We start from the raw sequence: 19,027 nt of genomic DNA on the forward strand, positions 1-19,027 counted from the left end.
GGGCCCCTCCTCAGCACGGATTATAAGATCTTTGCCCGGGCTATGTCTACCCGCCTGGGCTCCGTGCTGGCCCACATGATCCACCCCGACCAGTCCTACACTGTCCCGGGCCGGTCCATCCAGGACAACATCCACCTGGTCCGGGACCTGATCCATCTTTCCCAGTTGACTGGTCAGTCAGTCGCCTTTCTCTCCCTCGATCAGGAGAAGGCGTTCGACAGGGTGGATCACGAATACCTTTTCGGGACTCTGCGCGCTTTCGGACTCAGGCCGCATTTCGTGGCCTGGGTCCGACTTTTATACGCCGCCGCAGAGTGTCTAGTCAAAGTTAACGGGTCCTTGACGGCGCCCCTTCGCTTTGGGAGAGAAGTGCGTCAGGGATACCCCATGTCCGGCCAATTGTACACCATCTGCATGGAGCCCTTCCTGTGCCTGCTTCGCAGGAGGTTGACGGGATTGGCTCTGCGCGAGCCGGCCAAGTGGGTTGTCCTCTCGGCTTACGCCGACGACGTGCTCCTCGTGGTCACAGATCCCATTGACTGGCGGAGGATGCGCGACTGCCAGCAGACCTTTTCTGCCGCGTCCTCCGTGAGGATCAATTGGGAGAAATGTTCCGGACTCCAGGTTGGTCAGTGGCGGGTGGACTCCCTGCCGGAGGAGATGACACCTTTTGCGTGGAGCACCACGCACCTCCTCTATCTGGGAGTCCACCTTAGCCCCGCTGAAGAAGCCTGGCTGGCAAACTGGCAGGAGTTGGAGACGAAAGTCACCGCTCGGCTGGGGCGCTGGACAGGCCTGCTCCGAGTGCTTTCCTCCAGGGACTGAGCGCTGGTCATAAACCAACTGGTGGCCTCCATGCTGTGGTACCGGTTGGTCACTTTGGCCCCACCCCCTGCATTTGCCACCAAGATCCAGAAGAAATTCGTCGATTCAATCAATGACAATCAATCTATTAAGGCATAAATGTTACTACAGATTACAATCAATCTATTAAGGCATAAATGTTACTACAGATTACAATCAATCTATTAAGGCATAAATGTTACTACAGATTACAATCAATCTATTAAAGCATAAATGTTACTACCGATTACAATCAAAGTATAAATGTTACTACCGATTACAATCAATCTATTAAAGTATAAATGTTACTACAGATTACAATCAATCTATTAAAGTATAAATGTTACTACCGATTACAATCAAAGTATAAATGTTACTACCGATTACAATCAATCTATTAAGGCATAAATGTTACTACAGATTACAATCAATCTATTAAAGTATAAATGTTACTACCGATTACAATCAATCTATTAAGGCATAAATGTTACTACCGATTACAATCAATCTATTAAGGCATAAATGTTACTACCGATTACAATCAAAGTATAAATGTTACTACTGATTACACATTAACCCCCACCTTTCCCCCTGAGGCCACAGCCGGTATCCTTCCATGTGAGAGAGTTGTTTGTCCTGCTCGTCTCCTGGTCTGGAGGTTTGATGGTCTCACTCACTTGGACAAGGGATGCTTCCGATGACAAGGCCTTGACATGAGGTTGAACTCAGTGAGCAGACTTTGAGACTGCTGATACATTAAACTTCCCGGTGCCTGGTAAGTTGTTGTAGTTACTGCTTTCCAGCTGGTAGTTTTTAGCCGTCAGCAGCTCCATGCACCTTTGCTAGCCAACTTGGCCTATGCATGCTGCACAAACATCCTTGAGGTATTTGCTCGCAACCTCCACGCTTAAACGTAAATGGATGAGAAATCAAACTTCAATACATTTAGCAACATTTATAGGCAAGGATTGTCACACTACACAGTCTAACGCAGAGCTAAGCAGTGACCTTGCGTTTGGTGCCATATTTATGCCAGTTATCTGCCCTTCTCTTCCCCCTCCACAGTCATGGACACATTTTCACCCTCACAGAGTCATCACGGCACAGAAAGAGTCATTCGGCCCATCGTACCTGTGCTGGCTTGTTAGTACAGCTATTCAGTTTATCTCACTCCCTCCTGCTCCTTCCCTGCATTCCTGCACATTTTTGCCCTTTCACATATTTCTCAGATTCACCTTTGAAAGGTACTATTGAATCTGCTTACACTGCCCTTTCAGGCAGTGTGTTCCAGAGCACAACATCTCGCTGTGTTAAACAATCTCATCTCCTTCTTTCGTACTTTTGGCAATTATCTATAATCTGTGTCCTCTGGTTACCGACCCTCCTGCCACAGGAAAAAGCTTCTCCTTATTCACTCTCTCAAAATCATTCACAATTTTGTATACATCCACCAAATCACTCAGTAACTTTCTCTGCTCTAAGAAGAGCAATCGCAGCTTCTGCAATCTCTCCAGCTAACCGAAGGCCCTCGTCCCTAGAACCATTCTGCTAAACCTCCTCCGCACCCTCTCAAGGACCCTTACATCCTTCCTAAAGTGTGGTGATCCTCCTGTCCTAGCCATAAATATCTAGGGAATACACACACAGTGGAACATTCAACGCTCTTGTGAGGCCCAGATAATCAGGTATCTTGGATAAAACCATTCAAATTTTCACCAGGCAGTGTTAACAGGGGCAGAGTGGATCAGCATCAAATCAATCATTGGGGATTTCCAAGACTTTCACTCCCTCGGTGTCCCTTTCCCTCTCTCCGTCCGTCTCCCTTTTATTCCAACTCTCAGTGTCCCCTTTTCTCTCCCTCTCAGCGTCCCTTTCTCGCCTTCTCATTGTCTCCCTCAGCTGGCTCTACTTGTACACTAAATGAATGCTAATAACAGATACTCAAACATGTCAATATTAAAAACAAGGGGTGTGTGAGTGAATGAGCATGTGAGTCTGAGTGACTGGGAGTATGACTGTGTGTGTGAATGTGTGTGTTAGTGTGTAGATGGGGTGGGGGGTGTATGTGTGTGTGTGGCTTTGTGTTCTGTGTGTGTTTGTGTGAGTGAGTAATTCTCTGTTCTGACAACCCTTTTTCCCCTAATCCACCGCAAAGGCCTTTACCAGCACCCGCTTGCTGTCCTCTGCCATATCCTCCACGGCGCTCTTCAGCATGGAGTAGGTGGTGGTGTAAGAGATTCCAGCAGCTGCCACGGTGCCAATCAATGGCAGCCATGATAGAACAGTGCTCGCCATCATCGCCGCCCCAGCAATCTTTGTTAGCACCTTTACGACAATACTCGCTGACACCTCTGCCCCAAACACAGTCTTTATTACTGATCTGAGTTCCTCTGTTGTCTTCTCCACCCTCTTTGCCAATCTCTCGATGGAATCGTCATCCAAGCCAAAGTATCTGTGGTAGGACAACAGCTTCCCGACCAACAGGGAAATGTCACAAGTAATGGAAAATCCTGGGATTGGCACAGCGGCAGCAGCAGCCGACAGGAGGGCAATCTTCCAAATTTCATCCAACATGACTGTTTTCTTCTTCTCTACAATGGACGCGGTGATACTGGGGAGAGCTAACAAAAAGGCACGTCTCTTCAGAGCAGGAAGATCCCCTTCCAGGACCTCCTGCAGTTTCTCAAAGTCAAATTTATCCAGGTTCCAACCTGAAATCAGGAAGACTTGTGGAGATTCCAACCCCTCCTTCCTCAAACTCTCAACGCAGGCATTCCGGAGTTTCTCCAGAGTTTTGTACTCATTGTACTGGGACTTCTCACGTCGTTTGGACGAAGCCAGGTCGTGATCTATTTTGCTTCGGACAAAATAAAATTTCTTCTTCCTCTGCTGAATTTCCTGAGCCAGATGCAAATCATTCTCTTTAAAGCGAGTAGCACTGAGGATAATGAAGAAATCGTATTGATCAAACTTTACACGCTCCAAATACTGACTGGCTTGAAAATTTGGGGTTCCAATCCCAGGGAGGTCCCAAACAGTGACCTTGTCTTTGTTTGGATATTGGTACATTTTTGGTTCCATTGTTGTTTCAGTTTCCCCTGTTGGAGCTGCTCCTTCATCATCATCGCCAAGACCCCGTAAAGCATTGATGAACGTTGATTTACCAGTACCCGATTCCCCTGTCACTGCAATGTGAAGCGTTGTGCTTTTAGATTTCTTTAAATCCGACTGTATTTCCTGAGTGACAGCGTCCAGCCCACCTCTATCGTAAAGATCCTTCAATTTACTTTCTTCAGTGACACCGGCCATTGTGGATCTGTAAGTAGAGACACAAACCGGAATGGTAAAAACTGTCACCTTGGAATTTTTAAATGTATATTTACATTGCTAGAATCAGCAGCAAGATGTAAATCTCGCAGGGACAAATCACCAGCCACAGCTGGCCTGATGTCACCGGGAAATGGTTCGAATCCATTATTAAGGAAGTAATAACAGGACATTTAGAAAGTCAATACACAATCCATCAGAGTCAGCTGGCCTGCTGGACAATCATGAGGGTAAATTCCTTCCAGGCATCACCCGTGCATCAGATACACTGTCCTTTCCCTATCTGGGACTGGGTGTCACAGTGTGATAGATACACTGCCCTTTCCCTATCTGGGACCGGGTGTCACACTGTGTTAGATACACTGTCCTTTCCCCCTCTGGGACTGGGTGTCACAGTGCGTTAGATACACTGTCCTTTCCCTATCTGGGACGGGTGTCACAGTGCGTTAGATACACTGTCCTTTCCCCCTCTGGGACCGGGTATCACAGTGTGTTAGATACACTGTCCATTCCCCCTCTGGGACCGGGTGTCACAGTGTGTTAGATACACTGTCCTTTCCCCCTCTGGGACTGGGTGTCACAGTGTGTTAGATACACTATCCTTTCCCCCTCTGGGACTGGGTGTCACAGTGTGTTAGATACACTGTCCTTTTCCCCTCTGGGACGGGTGTCACAGTGCGTTAGATACACTGTCCTTTCTCCATCTGGGACCGGGTGTCACAGTGCGTTAGATACACTGTCCTTTCCCCCTCTGGGACCGGGTGTCACAGTGCGTTAGATACACTGTCCTTTCCCCCTCTGGGACCAGGTGTCACAGTGTGTTAGATACACTGTCCTTTCCCCCTCTGGGACTGGGTGTCACAGTGTATTAGATACACTGTCCTTTCCCCCTCTGGGACTGGGTGTCACAGTGTGTTACATACACTGTCCTTTCCCCCTCTGGGACCGGGTGTCACAGTGTGTTAGATACACTGTCCTTTCCCCCTCTGGGACCGGGTGTTACAGTGTGTTAGATACACTGTCCTTTCCCCCTCTGGGACTGGGTGTCACAGTGCGTTAGATACACTGTCCTTTCCCCCTCTGGGACTGGGTGTCACAGTGTGTTAGATACACTGTCCTTTCCCCCTCTGGGACCGGGTGTCACAGTGTGTTAGATACACTTTCCTTTCACCCCTGTGGGACTGGGTGTCACAGTGTGTTAGATACACTGTCCTTTCTCCATCTGGGACCGGGTGTCACAGTGTGTTAGATACACTGTCCTTTCCCCCTCTGGGACCGGGTGTCACAGTGCGTTAGATACACTGTCCTTTCCCCCTCTGGGACTGGGTGTCACAGTGTGTTAGATACACTGTCCTTTCCCCCTCTGGGACCGGGTGTCACAGTGTGTTAGATACACTGTCCTTTCTCCATCTGGGACCGGGTGTCACAGTGTGTTAGATACACTGTCCTTTCCCCCTCTGGAACTGGGTGTCACAGTGCGTTAGATACACTGTCCTTTCCCCCTCTGGGACTGGGTGTCACAGTGCGTTAGATACACTGTCCTTTCCCCCTCTGGGACTGGGTGTCACAGTGTGTTAGATACACTGTCCTTTCCCCCTCTGGGACCGGTTGTCACAGTGTGTTAGATACACTGCCCTTTCCCTATCTGGGACTGGGTGTCACACTGTGTTAGATACACTGTCCTTTCCCCCTCTGGGACTGGGTGTCACAGTGCGTTAGATACACTGTCCTTTCCCCCCTCTGGGACCGGGTGTCACAGTGTGTTAGATACACTGTCCTTTCCCTATCTTGGACCGGGTGTCACAGTGTGTTAGATACACTGTCCTTTCCCCCTCTGGGACCGGGTGTCACAGTGCGTTAGATACACTGTCCTTTCCCCCTCTGGGACCGGGTGTCACAGTGTGTTAGATACACTGTCCTTTCCCCCGTCTGGGACCGGGTGTCACAGTGTGTTAGATACACTGTCCTTTCCCCCTCTGGGACTGGGTGTCACAGTGCGTTAGATACACTGTCCTTTCCCCCCTCTGGGACCGGGTGTCACAGTGTGTTAGATACACTGTCCTTTCCCCCTCTGGGACCGGGTGTCACAGTGTGTTCGATACACTGTCCGTTCCCCCTCTGGGACCGGGTGTCACAGTGCGTTAGATACACTGCCCTTTCCCCCTCTGGGACCGGGTGTCACAGTGCGTTAGATACACTGTCCTTTCCCCCTCTGGGACCGGGTGTCACTGTGTGTTAGATACACTGTCCTTTCCCCCTCTGGGACCGGGTGTCACAGTGTGTTAGATACACTGTCCTTTCCCCCCTCTGGAACCGGGTGTCACAGTGTGTTAGATACACTGTCCTTTCCCCCTCTGGGACCGGGTGTCACAGTGCGTTAGATACACTGTCCTTTCCCCCTCTGGGGCTGGGTGTCACAGTGTGTTAGATACACTGTCCTTTCCCCCTCTGGGACCGGGTGTCACAGTGCGTTAGATACACTGTCCTTTCCCCCTCTGGGACTGGGTGTCACAGTGCGTTAGATACACTGTCCTTTTCCCCTCTGGGACGGGTGTCACAGTGCGTTAGATACACTGTCCTTTCTCCATCTGGGACCGGGTGTCACAGTGCGTTAGATACACTGTCCTTTCCCCCTCTGGGACCGGGTGTCACAGTGTGTTAGATACACTGTCCTTTCTCCATCTGGGACCGGGTGTCACAGTGCGTTAGATACACTGTCCTTTCTCCATCTGGGACCGGGTGTCACAGTGCGTTAGATACACTGTCCTTTCCCCCTCTGGGACCAGGTGTCACAGTGTGTTAGATACACTGTCCTTTCCCCCTCTGGGACTGGGTGTCACAGTGTATTAGATACACTGTCCTTTCCCCCTCTGGGACTGGGTGTCACAGTGTGTTAGATACACTGTCCTTTCCCCCTCTGGGACCGGGTGTCACAGTGTGTTAGATACACTGTCCTTTCCCCCTCTGGGACCGGGTGTTACAGTGTGTTAGATACACTGTCCTTTCCCCCTCTGGGACTGGGTGTCACAGTGCGTTAGATACACTGTCCTTTCCCCCTCTGGGACTGGGTGTCACAGTGTGTTAGATACACTGTCCTTTCCCCCTCTGGGACCGGGTGTCACAGTGTGTTAGATACACTTTCCTTTCACCCCTGTGGGACTGGGTGTCACAGTGTGTTAGATACACTGTCCTTTCTCCATCTGGGACCGGGTGTCACAGTGTGTTAGATACACCGTCCTTTCCCCCTCTGGAACTGGGTGTCACAGTGTGTTAGATACACTGTCCTTTCCCCCTCTGGGACTGGGTGTCACAGTGCGTTAGATACACTGTCCTTTCCCCCTCTGGGACTGGGTGTCACAGTGTGTTAGATACACTGTCCTTTCCCCCTCTGGGACCGGGTGTCACAGTGCGTTAGATACACTGTCCTTTCCCCCTCTGGGACTGGGTGTCACATTGTGTTAGATACACTGTCCTTTCCCCCTCTGGGACCGGGTGTCACAGTGTGTTAGATACACTGTCCTTTCTCCATCTGGGACCGGGTGTCACAGTGTGTTAGATACACTGTCCTTTCCCCCTCTGGAACTGGGTGTCACAGTGTGTTAGATACACTGTCCTTTCCCCCTCTGGGACTGGGTGTCACAGTGCGTTAGATACACTGTCCTTTCCCCCTCTGGGACTGGGTGTCACAGTGTGTTAGATACACTGTCCTTTCCCCCTCTGGGACCGGTTGTCACAGTGTGTTAGATACACTGCCCTTTCCCTATCTGGGACTGGGTGTCACACTGTGTTAGATACACTGTCCTTTCCCCCTCTGGGACTGGGTGTCACAGTGCGTTAGATACACTGTCCTTTCCCCCCTCTGGGACCGGGTGTCACAGTGTGTTAGATACACTGTCCTTTCCCTATCTTGGACCGGGTGTCACAGTGTGTTAGATACACTGTCCTTTCCCCCTCTGGGACCGGGTGTCACAGTGCGTTAGATACACTGTCCTTTCCCCCTCTGGGACCGGGTGTCACAGTGTGTTAGATACACTGTCCTTTCCCCCGTCTGGGACCGGGTGTCACAGTGTGTTAGATACACTGTCCTTTCCCCCTCTGGGACTGGGTGTCACGGTGCGTTAGATACACTGTCCTTTCCCCCCTCTGGGACCGGGTGTCACAGTGTGTTAGATACACTGTCCTTTCCCCCTCTGGGACCGGGTGTCACAGTGTGTTCGATACACTGTCCGTTCCCCCTCTGGGACCGGGTGTCACAGTGCGTTAGATACACTGCCCTTTCCCCCTCTGGGACCGGGTGTCACAGTGCGTTAGATACACTGTCCTTTCCCCCTCTGGGACCGGGTGTCACTGTGTGTTAGATACACTGTCCTTTCCCCCTCTGGGACCGGGTGTCACAGTGTGTTAGATACACTGTCCTTTCCCCCCTCTGGAACCGGGTGTCACAGTGTGTTAGATACACTGTCCTTTCCCCCTCTGGGACCGGGTGTCACAGTGCGTTAGATACACTGTCCTTTCCCCCTCTGGGGCTGGGTGTCACAGTGTGTTAGATACACTGTCCTTTCCCCCTCTGGGACCGGGTGTCACAGTGCGTTAGATACACTGTCCTTTCCCCCTCTGGGACTGGGTGTCACAGTGCGTTAGATACACTGTCCTTTCCCTATCTGGGACTGGGTGTCACAGTGCGTTAGATACACTGTCCTTTCCCTATCTTGGACCGGGTGTCACAGTGCGTTTGATACACTGCCCTTTCCCCCTCTGGGACCGGGTGTCACAGTGCGTTAGATACACTGTCCTTTCCCCCTCTGGGACTGGGTGTCACAGTGCGTTAGATACACTGTCCTTTCCCTATCTGGGACTGGGTGTCACAGTGCGTTAGATACACTGTCCATTCCTCCTCTGGGACTGGGTGTCACAGTGTGTCAGATACACTGTCCTTTCCCCCTCTGGGACCGGGCGTCACAGTGCGTGAGATACACTGTCCTTTCCCCCTCTGGGACTGGGTGTCACAGTGCGTTAGATACACCGTCATTTCCCCACTCTGGGACTGGGTGTCACAGTGCGTTAGATACACTGTCCTTTCCCCCCTCTGGGACTGGGTATCACAGTGCGTTAGATACACCGTCATTTCCTCACTCTGGGACCGGGTGTCACAGTGCGTTAGATACACTGTCCTTTCACCCTCTGGGACTGGGTGTCACAGTGCGTTAGATACACTGTCCTTTCCCCCTCTGCGACTGGGTGTCACAGTGTGTTAGATACACTGTCCTTTCCTCCCTCTGGGACTGGGTATCACAGTGCGTTAGATACACCGTCATTTCCCCACTCTGGGACCGGGTGTCACAGTGCGTTAGATACACTGTCCTTTCCCCCTCTGGGACCGGGTGTCACAGTGCGTCAGATACACTGTCCTTTCCCCCTCTGGGACCGGGTGTCACAGTGTGTTAGATACACTGTCCTTTCCCCCTCTGGGACCGGGTGTCACAGTGTGTTAGATATACTGTCCTTTCCCACTCTGGGACTGGGTGTCACAGTGCGTTAGATACACTGTCCTTTCCCTATCTGGGACTGGGTGTCACAGTGTGTTAGATACACTGTCCTTTCCGCCTCTGGGACCGGGTGTCACAGTGTGTTAGATACATTGTCCTTTCCCCCCTCTGGGACCGGGTGTCACAGTGTGTTAGATACACTGTCCTTTCCCTATCTTGGACCGGGTGTCACAGTGTGATAGATACACTGCCCTTTCCCTATCTGGGACCGGGTGTCACACTGTGTTAGATACACTGTCCTTTCCCCCTCTGGGACTGGGTGTCACAGTGCGTTAGATACACTGTCCTTTCCCTATCTGGGACGGGTGTCACAGTGCGTTAGATACACTGTCCTTTCCCCCTCTGGGACCGGGTATCACAGTGTGTTAGATACACTGTCCATTCCCCCTCTGGGACCGGGTGTCACAGTGTGTTAGATACACTGTCCTTTCCCCCTCTGGGACTGGGTGTCACAGTGTGTTAGATACACTATCCTTTCCCCCTCTGGGACTGGGTGTCACAGTGTGTTAGATACACTGTCCTTTTCCCCTCTGGGACGGGTGTCACAGTGCGTTAGATACACTGTCCTTTCTCCATCTGGGACCGGGTGTCACAGTGCGTTAGATACACTGTCCTTTCCCCCTCTGGGACCGGGTGTCACAGTGCGTTAGATACACTGTCCTTTCCCCCTCTGGGACCAGGTGTCACAGTGTGTTAGATACACTGTCCTTTCCCCCTCTGGGACTGGGTGTCACAGTGTATTAGATACACTGTCCTTTCCCCCTCTGGGACTGGGTGTCACAGTGTGTTAGATACACTGTCCTTTCCCCCTCTGGGACCGGGTGTCACAGTGTGTTAGATACACTGTCCTTTCCCCCTCTGGGACCGGGTGTTACAGTGTGTTAGATACACTGTCCTTTCCCCCTCTGGGACTGGGTGTCACAGTGCGTTAGATACACTGTCCTTTCCCCCTCTGGGACTGGGTGTCACAGTGTGTTAGATACACTGTCCTTTCCCCCTCTGGGACCGGGTGTCACAGTGTGTTAGATACACTTTCCTTTCACCCCTGTGGGACTGGGTGTCACAGTGTGTTAGATACACTGTCCTTTCTCCATCTGGGACCGGGTGTCACAGTGTGTTAGATACACTGTCCTTTCCCCCTCTGGGACCGGGTGTCACAGTGCGTTAGATACACTGTCCTTTCCCCCTCTGGGACTGGGTGTCACAGTGTGTTAGATACACTGTCCTTTCCCCCTCTGGGACCGGGTGTCACAGTGTGTTAGATACACTGTCCTTTCTCCATCTGGGACCGGGTGTCACAGTGTGTTAGATACACTGTCCTTTCCCCCTCTGGAACTGGGTGTCACAGTGTGTTAGATACACTGTCCTTTCCCCCTCTGGGACTGGGTGTCACAGTGCGTTAGATACACTGTCCTTTCCCCCTCTGGGACTGGGTGTCACAGTGTGTTAGATACACTGTCCTTTCCCCCTCTGGGACCGGTTGTCACAGTGTGTTAGATACACTGCCCTTTCCCTATCTGGGACTGGGTGTCACACTGTGTTAGATACACTGTCCTTTCCCCCTCTGGGACTGGGTGTCACAGTGCGTTAGATACACTGTCCTTTCCCCCCTCTGGGACCGGGTGTCACAGTGTGTTAGATACACTGTCCTTTCCCTATCTTGGACCGGGTGTCACAGTGTGTTAGATACACTGTCCTTTCCCCCTCTGGGACCGGGTGTCACAGTGCGTTAGATACACTGTCCTTTCCCCCTCTGGGACCGGGTGTCACAGTGTGTTAGATACACTGTCCTTTCCCCCGTCTGGGACCGGGTGTCACAGTGTGTTAGATACACTGTCCTTTCCCCCTCTGGGACTGGGTGTCACAGTGCGTTAGATACACTGTCCTTTCCCCCCTCTGGGACCGGGTGTCACAGTGTGTTAGATACACTGTCCTTTCCCCCTCTGGGACCGGGTGTCACAGTGTGTTCGATACACTGTCCGTTCCCCCTCTGGGACCGGGTGTCACAGTGCGTTAGATACACTGCCCTTTCCCCCTCTGGGACCGGGTGTCACAGTGCATTAGATACACTGTCCTTTCCCCCTCTGGGACCGGGTGTCACTGTGTGTTAGATACACTGTCCTTTCCCCCTCTGGGACCGGGTGTCACAGTGTGTTAGATACACTGTCCTTTCCCCCCTCTGGAACCGGGTGTCACAGTGTGTTAGATACACTGTCCTTTCCCCCTCTGGGACCGGGTGTCACAGTGCGTTAGATACACTGTCCTTTCCCCCTCTGGGGCTGGGTGTCACAGTGTGTTAGATACACTGTCCTTTCCCCCTCTGGGACCGGGTGTCACAGTGCGTTAGATACACTGTCCTTTCCCCCTCTGGGACTGGGTGTCACAGTGCGTTAGATACACTGTCCTTTCCCTATCTGGGACTGGGTGTCACAGTGCGTTAGATACACTGTCCTTTCCCTATCTTGGACCGGGTGTCACAGTGCGTTTGATACACTGTCCTTTTCCCCTCTGGGACGGGTGTCACAGTGCGTTAGATACACTGTCCTTTCTCCATCTGGGACCGGGTGTCACAGTGCGTTAGATACACTGTCCTTTCCCCCTCTGGGACCGGGTGTCACAGTGTGTTAGATACACTGTCCTTTCTCCATCTGGGACCGGGTGTCACAGTGCATTAGATACACTGTCCTTTCCCCCTCTGGGACCAGGTGTCACAGTGTGTTAGATACACTGTCCTTTCCCCCTCTGGGACTGGGTGTCACAGTGTATTAGATACACTGTCCTTTCCCCCTCTGGGACTGGGTGTCACAGTGTGTTAGATACACTGTCCTTTCCCCCTCTGGGACCGGGTGTCACAGTGTGTTAGATACACTGTCCTTTCCCCCTCTGGGACCGGGTGTTACAGTGTGTTAGATACACTGTCCTTTCCCCCTCTGGGACTGGGTGTCACAGTGCGTTAGATACACTGTCCTTTCCCCCTCTGGGACTGGGTGTCACAGTGTGTTAGATACACTGTCCTTTCCCCCTCTGGGACCGGGTGTCACAGTGTGTTAGATACACTTTCCTTTCACCCCTGTGGGACTGGGTGTCACAGTGTGTTAGATACACTGTCCTTTCTCCATCTGGGACCGGGTGTCACAGTGTGTTAGATACACTGTCCTTTCCCCCTCTGGAACTGGGTGTCACAGTGTGTTAGATACACTGTCCTTTCCCCCTCTGGGACTGGGTGTCACAGTGCGTTAGATACACTGTCCTTTCCCCCTCTGGGACTGGGTGTCACAGTGTGTTAGATACACTGTCCTTTCCCCCTCTGGGACCGGGTGTCACAGTGCGTTAGATACACTGTCCTTTCCCCCTCTGGGACTGGGTGTCACAGTGTGTTAGATACACTGTCCTTTCCCCCTCTGGGACCGGGTGTCACAGTGTGTTAGATACACTGTCCTTTCTCCATCTGGGACCGGGTGTCACAGTGTGTTAGATACACTGTCCTTTCCCCCTCTGGAACTGGGTGTCACAGTGTGTTAGATACACTGTCCTTTCCCCCTCTGGGACTGGGTGTCACAGTGCGTTAGATACACTGTCCTTTCCCCCTCTGGGACTGGGTGTCACAGTGTGTTAGATACACTGTCCTTTCCCCCTCTGGGACCGGTTGTCACAGTGTGTTAGATACACTGCCCTTTCCCTATCTGGGACTGGGTGTCACACTGTGTTAGATACACTGTCCTTTCCCCCTCTGGGACTGGGTGTCACAGTGCGTTAGATACACTGTCCTTTCCCCCCTCTGGGACCGGGTGTCACAGTGTGTTAGATACACTGTCCTTTCCCTATCTTGGACCGGGTGTCACAGTGTGTTAGATACACTGTCCTTTCCCCCTCTGGGACCGGGTGTCACAGTGCGTTAGATACACTGTCCTTTCCCCCTCTGGGACCGGGTGTCACAGTGTGTTAGATACACTGTCCTTTCCCCCGTCTGGGACCGGGTGTCACAGTGTGTTAGATACACTGTCCTTTCCCCCTCTGGGACTGGGTGTCACAGTGCGTTAGATACACTGTCCTTTCCCCCCTCTGGGACCGGGTGTCACAGTGTGTTAGATACACTGTCCTTTCCCCCTCTGGGACCGGGTGTCACAGTGTGTTCGATACACTGTCCGTTCCCCCTCTGGGACCGGGTGTCACAGTGCGTTAGATACACTGCCCTTTCCCCCTCTGGGACCGGGTGTCACAGTGCGTTAGATACACTGTCCTTTCCCCCTCTGGGACCGGGTGTCACTGTGTGTTAGATACACTGTCCTTTCCCCCTCTGGGACCGGGTGTCACAGTGTGTTAGATACACTGTCCTTTCCCCCCTCTGGAACCGGGTGTCACAGTGTGTTAGATACACTGTCCTTTCCCCCTCTGGGACCGGGTGTCACAGTGCGTTAGATACACTGTCCTTTCCCCCTCTGGGGCTGGGTGTCACAGTGTGTTAGATACACTGTCCTTTCCCCCTCTGGGACCGGGTGTCACAGTGCGTTAGATACACTGTCCTTTCCCCCTCTGGGACTGGGTGTCACAGTGCGTTAGATACACTGTCCTTTCCCTATCTGGGACTGGGTGTCACAGTGCGTTAGATACACTGTCCTTTCCCTATCTTGGACCGGGTGTCACAGTGCGTTTGATACACTGCCCTTTCCCCCTCTGGGACCGGGTGTCACAGTGCGTTAGATACACTGTCCTTTCCCCCTCTGGGACTGGGTGTCACAGTGCGTTAGATACACTGTCCTTTCCCTATCTGGGACTGGGTGTCACAGTGCGTTAGAGACACTGTCCATTACTCCTCTGGGACTGGGTGTCACAGTGTGTCAGATACACTGTCCTTTCCCCCTCTGGGACCGGGCGTCACAGTGCGTGAGATACACTGTCCTTTCCCCCTCTGGGACTGGGTGTCACAGTGCGTTAGATACACCGTCATTTCCCCACTCTGGGACTGGGTGTCACAGTGCGTTAGATACACTGTCCTTTCCCCCCTCTGGGACTGGGTATCACAGTGCGTTAGATACACCGTCATTTCCTCACTCTGGGACCGGGTGTCACAGTGCGTTAGATACACTGTCCTTTCACCCTCTGGGACTGGGTGTCACAGTGCGTTAGATACACTGTCCTTTCCCCCTCTGCGACTGGGTGTCACAGTGTGTTAGATACACTGTCCTTTCCTCCCTCTGGGACTGGGTATCACAGTGCGTTAGATACACCGTCATTTCCCCACTCTGGGACCGGGTGTCACAGTGCGTTAGATACACTGTCCTTTCCCCCCTCTGGGACCGGGTGTCACAGTGTGTTAGATACACTGTCCTTTCCCTATCTTGGACCGGGTGTCACAGTGTGTTAGATACACTGTCCTTTCCCCCTCTGGGACCGGGTGTCACAGTGCGTTAGATACACTGTCCTTTCCCCCTCTGGGACCGGGTGTCACAGTGTGTTAGATACACTGTCCTTTCCCCCGTCTGGGACCGGGTGTCACAGTGTGTTAGATACACTGTCCTTTCCCCCTCTGGGACTGGGTGTCACAGTGCGTTAGATACACTGTCCTTTCCCCCCTCTGGGACCGGGTGTCACAGTGTGTTAGATACACTGTCCTTTCCCCCTCTGGGACCGGGTGTCACAGTGTGTTCGATACACTGTCCGTTCCCCCTCTGGGACCGGGTGTCACAGTGCGTTAGATACACTGCCCTTTCCCCCTCTGGGACCGGGTGTCACAGTGCATTAGATACACTGTCCTTTCCCCCTCTGGGACCGGGTGTCACTGTGTGTTAGATACACTGTCCTTTCCCCCTCTGGGACCGGGTGTCACAGTGTGTTAGATACACTGTCCTTTCCCCCCTCTGGAACCGGGTGTCACAGTGTGTTAGATACACTGTCCTTTCCCCCTCTGGGACCGGGTGTCACAGTGCGTTAGATACACTGTCCTTTCCCCCTCTGGGGCTGGGTGTCACAGTGTGTTAGATACACTGTCCTTTCCCCCTCTGGGACCGGGTGTCACAGTGCGTTAGATACACTGTCCTTTCCCCCTCTGGGACTGGGTGTCACAGTGCGTTAGATACACTGTCCTTTCCCTATCTGGGACTGGGTGTCACAGTGCGTTAGATACACTGTCCTTTCCCTATCTTGGACCGGGTGTCACAGTGCGTTTGATACACTGTCCTTTTCCCCTCTGGGACGGGTGTCACAGTGCGTTAGATACACTGTCCTTTCTCCATCTGGGACCGGGTGTCACAGTGCGTTAGATACACTGTCCTTTCCCCCTCTGGGACCGGGTGTCACAGTGTGTTAGATACACTGTCCTTTCTCCATCTGGGACCGGGTGTCACAGTGCGTTAGATACACTGTCCTTTCCCCCTCTGGGACCAGGTGTCACAGTGTGTTAGATACACTGTCCTTTCCCCCTCTGGGACTGGGTGTCACAGTGTATTAGATACACTGTCCTTTCCCCCTCTGGGACTGGGTGTCACAGTGTGTTAGATACACTGTCCTTTCCCCCTCTGGGACCGGGTGTCACAGTGTGTTAGATACACTGTCCTTTCCCCCTCTGGGACCGGGTGTTACAGTGTGTTAGATACACTGTCCTTTCCCCCTCTGGGACTGGGTGTCACAGTGCGTTAGATACACTGTCCTTTCCCCCTCTGGGACTGGGTGTCACAGTGTGTTAGATACACTGTCCTTTCCCCCTCTGGGACCGGGTGTCACAGTGTGTTAGATACACTTTCCTTTCACCCCTGTGGGACTGGGTGTCACAGTGTGTTAGATACACTGTCCTTTCTCCATCTGGGACCGGGTGTCACAGTGTGTTAGATACACTGTCCTTTCCCCCTCTGGAACTGGGTGTCACAGTGTGTTAGATACACTGTCCTTTCCCCCTCTGGGACTGGGTGTCACAGTGCGTTAGATACACTGTCCTTTCCCCCTCTGGGACTGGGTGTCACAGTGTGTTAGATACACTGTCCTTTCCCCCTCTGGGACCGGGTGTCACAGTGCGTTAGATACACTGTCCTTTCCCCCTCTGGGACTGGGTGTCACAGTGTGTTAGATACACTGTCCTTTCCCCCTCTGGGACCGGGTGTCACAGTGTGTTAGATACACTGTCCTTTCTCCATCTGGGACCGGGTGTCACAGTGTGTTAGATACACTGTCCTTTCCCCCTCTGGAACTGGGTGTCACAGTGTGTTAGATACACTGTCCTTTCCCCCTCTGGGACTGGGTGTCACAGTGCGTTAGATACACTGTCCTTTCCCCCTCTGGGACTGGGTGTCACAGTGTGTTAGATACACTGTCCTTTCCCCCTCTGGGACCGGTTGTCACAGTGTGTTAGATACACTGCCCTTTCCCTATCTGGGACTGGGTGTCACACTGTGTTAGATACACTGTCCTTTCCCCCTCTGGGACTGGGTGTCACAGTGCGTTAGATACACTGTCCTTTCCCCCCTCTGGGACCGGGTGTCACAGTGTGTTAGATACACTGTCCTTTCCCTATCTTGGACCGGGTGTCACAGTGTGTTAGATACACTGTCCTTTCCCCCTCTGGGACCGGGTGTCACAGTGCGTTAGATACACTGTCCTTTCCCCCTCTGGGACCGGGTGTCACAGTGTGTTAGATACACTGTCCTTTCCCCCGTCTGGGACCGGGTGTCACAGTGTGTTAGATACACTGTCCTTTCCCCCTCTGGGACTGGGTGTCACAGTGCGTTAGATACACTGTCCTTTCCCCCCTCTGGGACCGGGTGTCACAGTGTGTTAGATACACTGTCCTTTCCCCCTCTGGGACCGGGTGTCACAGTGTGTTCGATACACTGTCCGTTCCCCCTCTGGGACCGGGTGTCACAGTGCGTTAGATACACTGCCCTTTCCCCCTCTGGGACCGGGTGTCACAGTGCGTTAGATACACTGTCCTTTCCCCCTCTGGGACCGGGTGTCACTGTGTGTTAGATACACTGTCCTTTCCCCCTCTGGGACCGGGTGTCACAGTGTGTTAGATACACTGTCCTTTCCCCCCTCTGGAACCGGGTGTCACAGTGTGTTAGATACACTGTCCTTTCCCCCTCTGGGACCGGGTGTCACAGTGCGTTAGATACACTGTCCTTTCCCCCTCTGGGGCTGGGTGTCACAGTGTGTTAGATACACTGTCCTTTCCCCCTCTGGGACCGGGTGTCACAGTGCGTTAGATACACTGTCCTTTCCCCCTCTGGGACTGGGTGTCACAGTGCGTTAGATACACTGTCCTTTCCCTATCTGGGACTGGGTGTCACAGTGCGTTAGATACACTGTCCTTTCCCTATCTTGGACCGGGTGTCACAGTGCGTTTGATACACTGCCCTTTCCCCCTCTGGGACCGGGTGTCACAGTGCGTTAGATACACTGTCCTTTCCCCCTCTGGGACTGGGTGTCACAGTGCGTTAGATACACTGTCCTTTCCCTATCTGGGACTGGGTGTCACAGTGCGTTAGAGACACTGTCCATTACTCCTCTGGGACTGGGTGTCACAGTGTGTCAGATACACTGTCCTTTCCCCCTCTGGGACCGGGCGTCACAGTGCGTGAGATACACTGTCCTTTCCCCCTCTGGGACTGGGTGTCACAGTGCGTTAGATACACCGTCATTTCCCCACTCTGGGACTGGGTGTCACAGTGCGTTAGATACACTGTCCTTTCCCCCCTCTGGGACTGGGTATCACAGTGCGTTAGATACACCGTCATTTCCTCACTCTGGGACCGGGTGTCACAGTGCGTTAGATACACTGTCCTTTCACCCTCTGGGACTGGGTGTCACAGTGCGTTAGATACACTGTCCTTTCCCCCTCTGCGACTGGGTGTCACAGTGTGTTAGATACACTGTCCTTTCCTCCCTCTGGGACTGGGTATCACAGTGCGTTAGATACACCGTCATTTCCCCACTCTGGGACCGGGTGTCACAGTGCGTTAGATACACTGTCCTTTCCCCCTCTGGGACCGGGTGTCACAGTGCGTCAGATACACTGTCCTTTCCCCCTCTGGGACCGGGTGTCACAGTGTGTTAGATACACTGTCCTTTCCCCCTCTGGGACCGGGTGTCACAGTGTGTTAGATACACTGTCCTTTCCCACTCTGGGACTGGGTGTCACAGTGCGTTAGATACACTGTCCTTTCCCTATCTGGGACTGGGTGTCACAGTGTGTTAGATACACTGTCCTTTCCGCCTCTGGGACCGGGTGTCACAGTGTGTTAGATACATTGTCCTTTCCCTATCTGGGACTGGGTGTCACAGTGTGTTAGATACACTGTCCTTTCCCTATCTGGGACCGGGTG

General features: G+C 52.7%; 1 protein-coding gene across 1 annotated transcript in view; it reads right to left on the reverse strand.

The window, feature by feature from the left end:
• Positions 1-934: 934 nt before the first annotated feature.
• LOC137363926 (interferon-inducible GTPase 5-like) overlaps positions 935-19,027 on the reverse strand; it is a 32,274-nt gene continuing 14,181 nt past the window's right edge. Inside the window, exon 2 of the mRNA XM_068027427.1 lies at positions 935-4,159. Within this exon, the coding sequence (XP_067883528.1) occupies positions 2,983-4,152 (1,170 nt within the window). The 5' untranslated portion in view covers positions 4,153-4,159 and the 3' untranslated portion in view covers positions 935-2,982. The remainder of the gene's footprint in view (positions 4,160-19,027) is intronic.

The sequence above is a fragment of the Heterodontus francisci genome, unplaced genomic scaffold, assembly GCF_036365525.1.
Source record: "Heterodontus francisci isolate sHetFra1 unplaced genomic scaffold, sHetFra1.hap1 HAP1_SCAFFOLD_645, whole genome shotgun sequence".
Classification (NCBI taxonomy): domain Eukaryota; kingdom Metazoa; phylum Chordata; class Chondrichthyes; order Heterodontiformes; family Heterodontidae; genus Heterodontus; species Heterodontus francisci.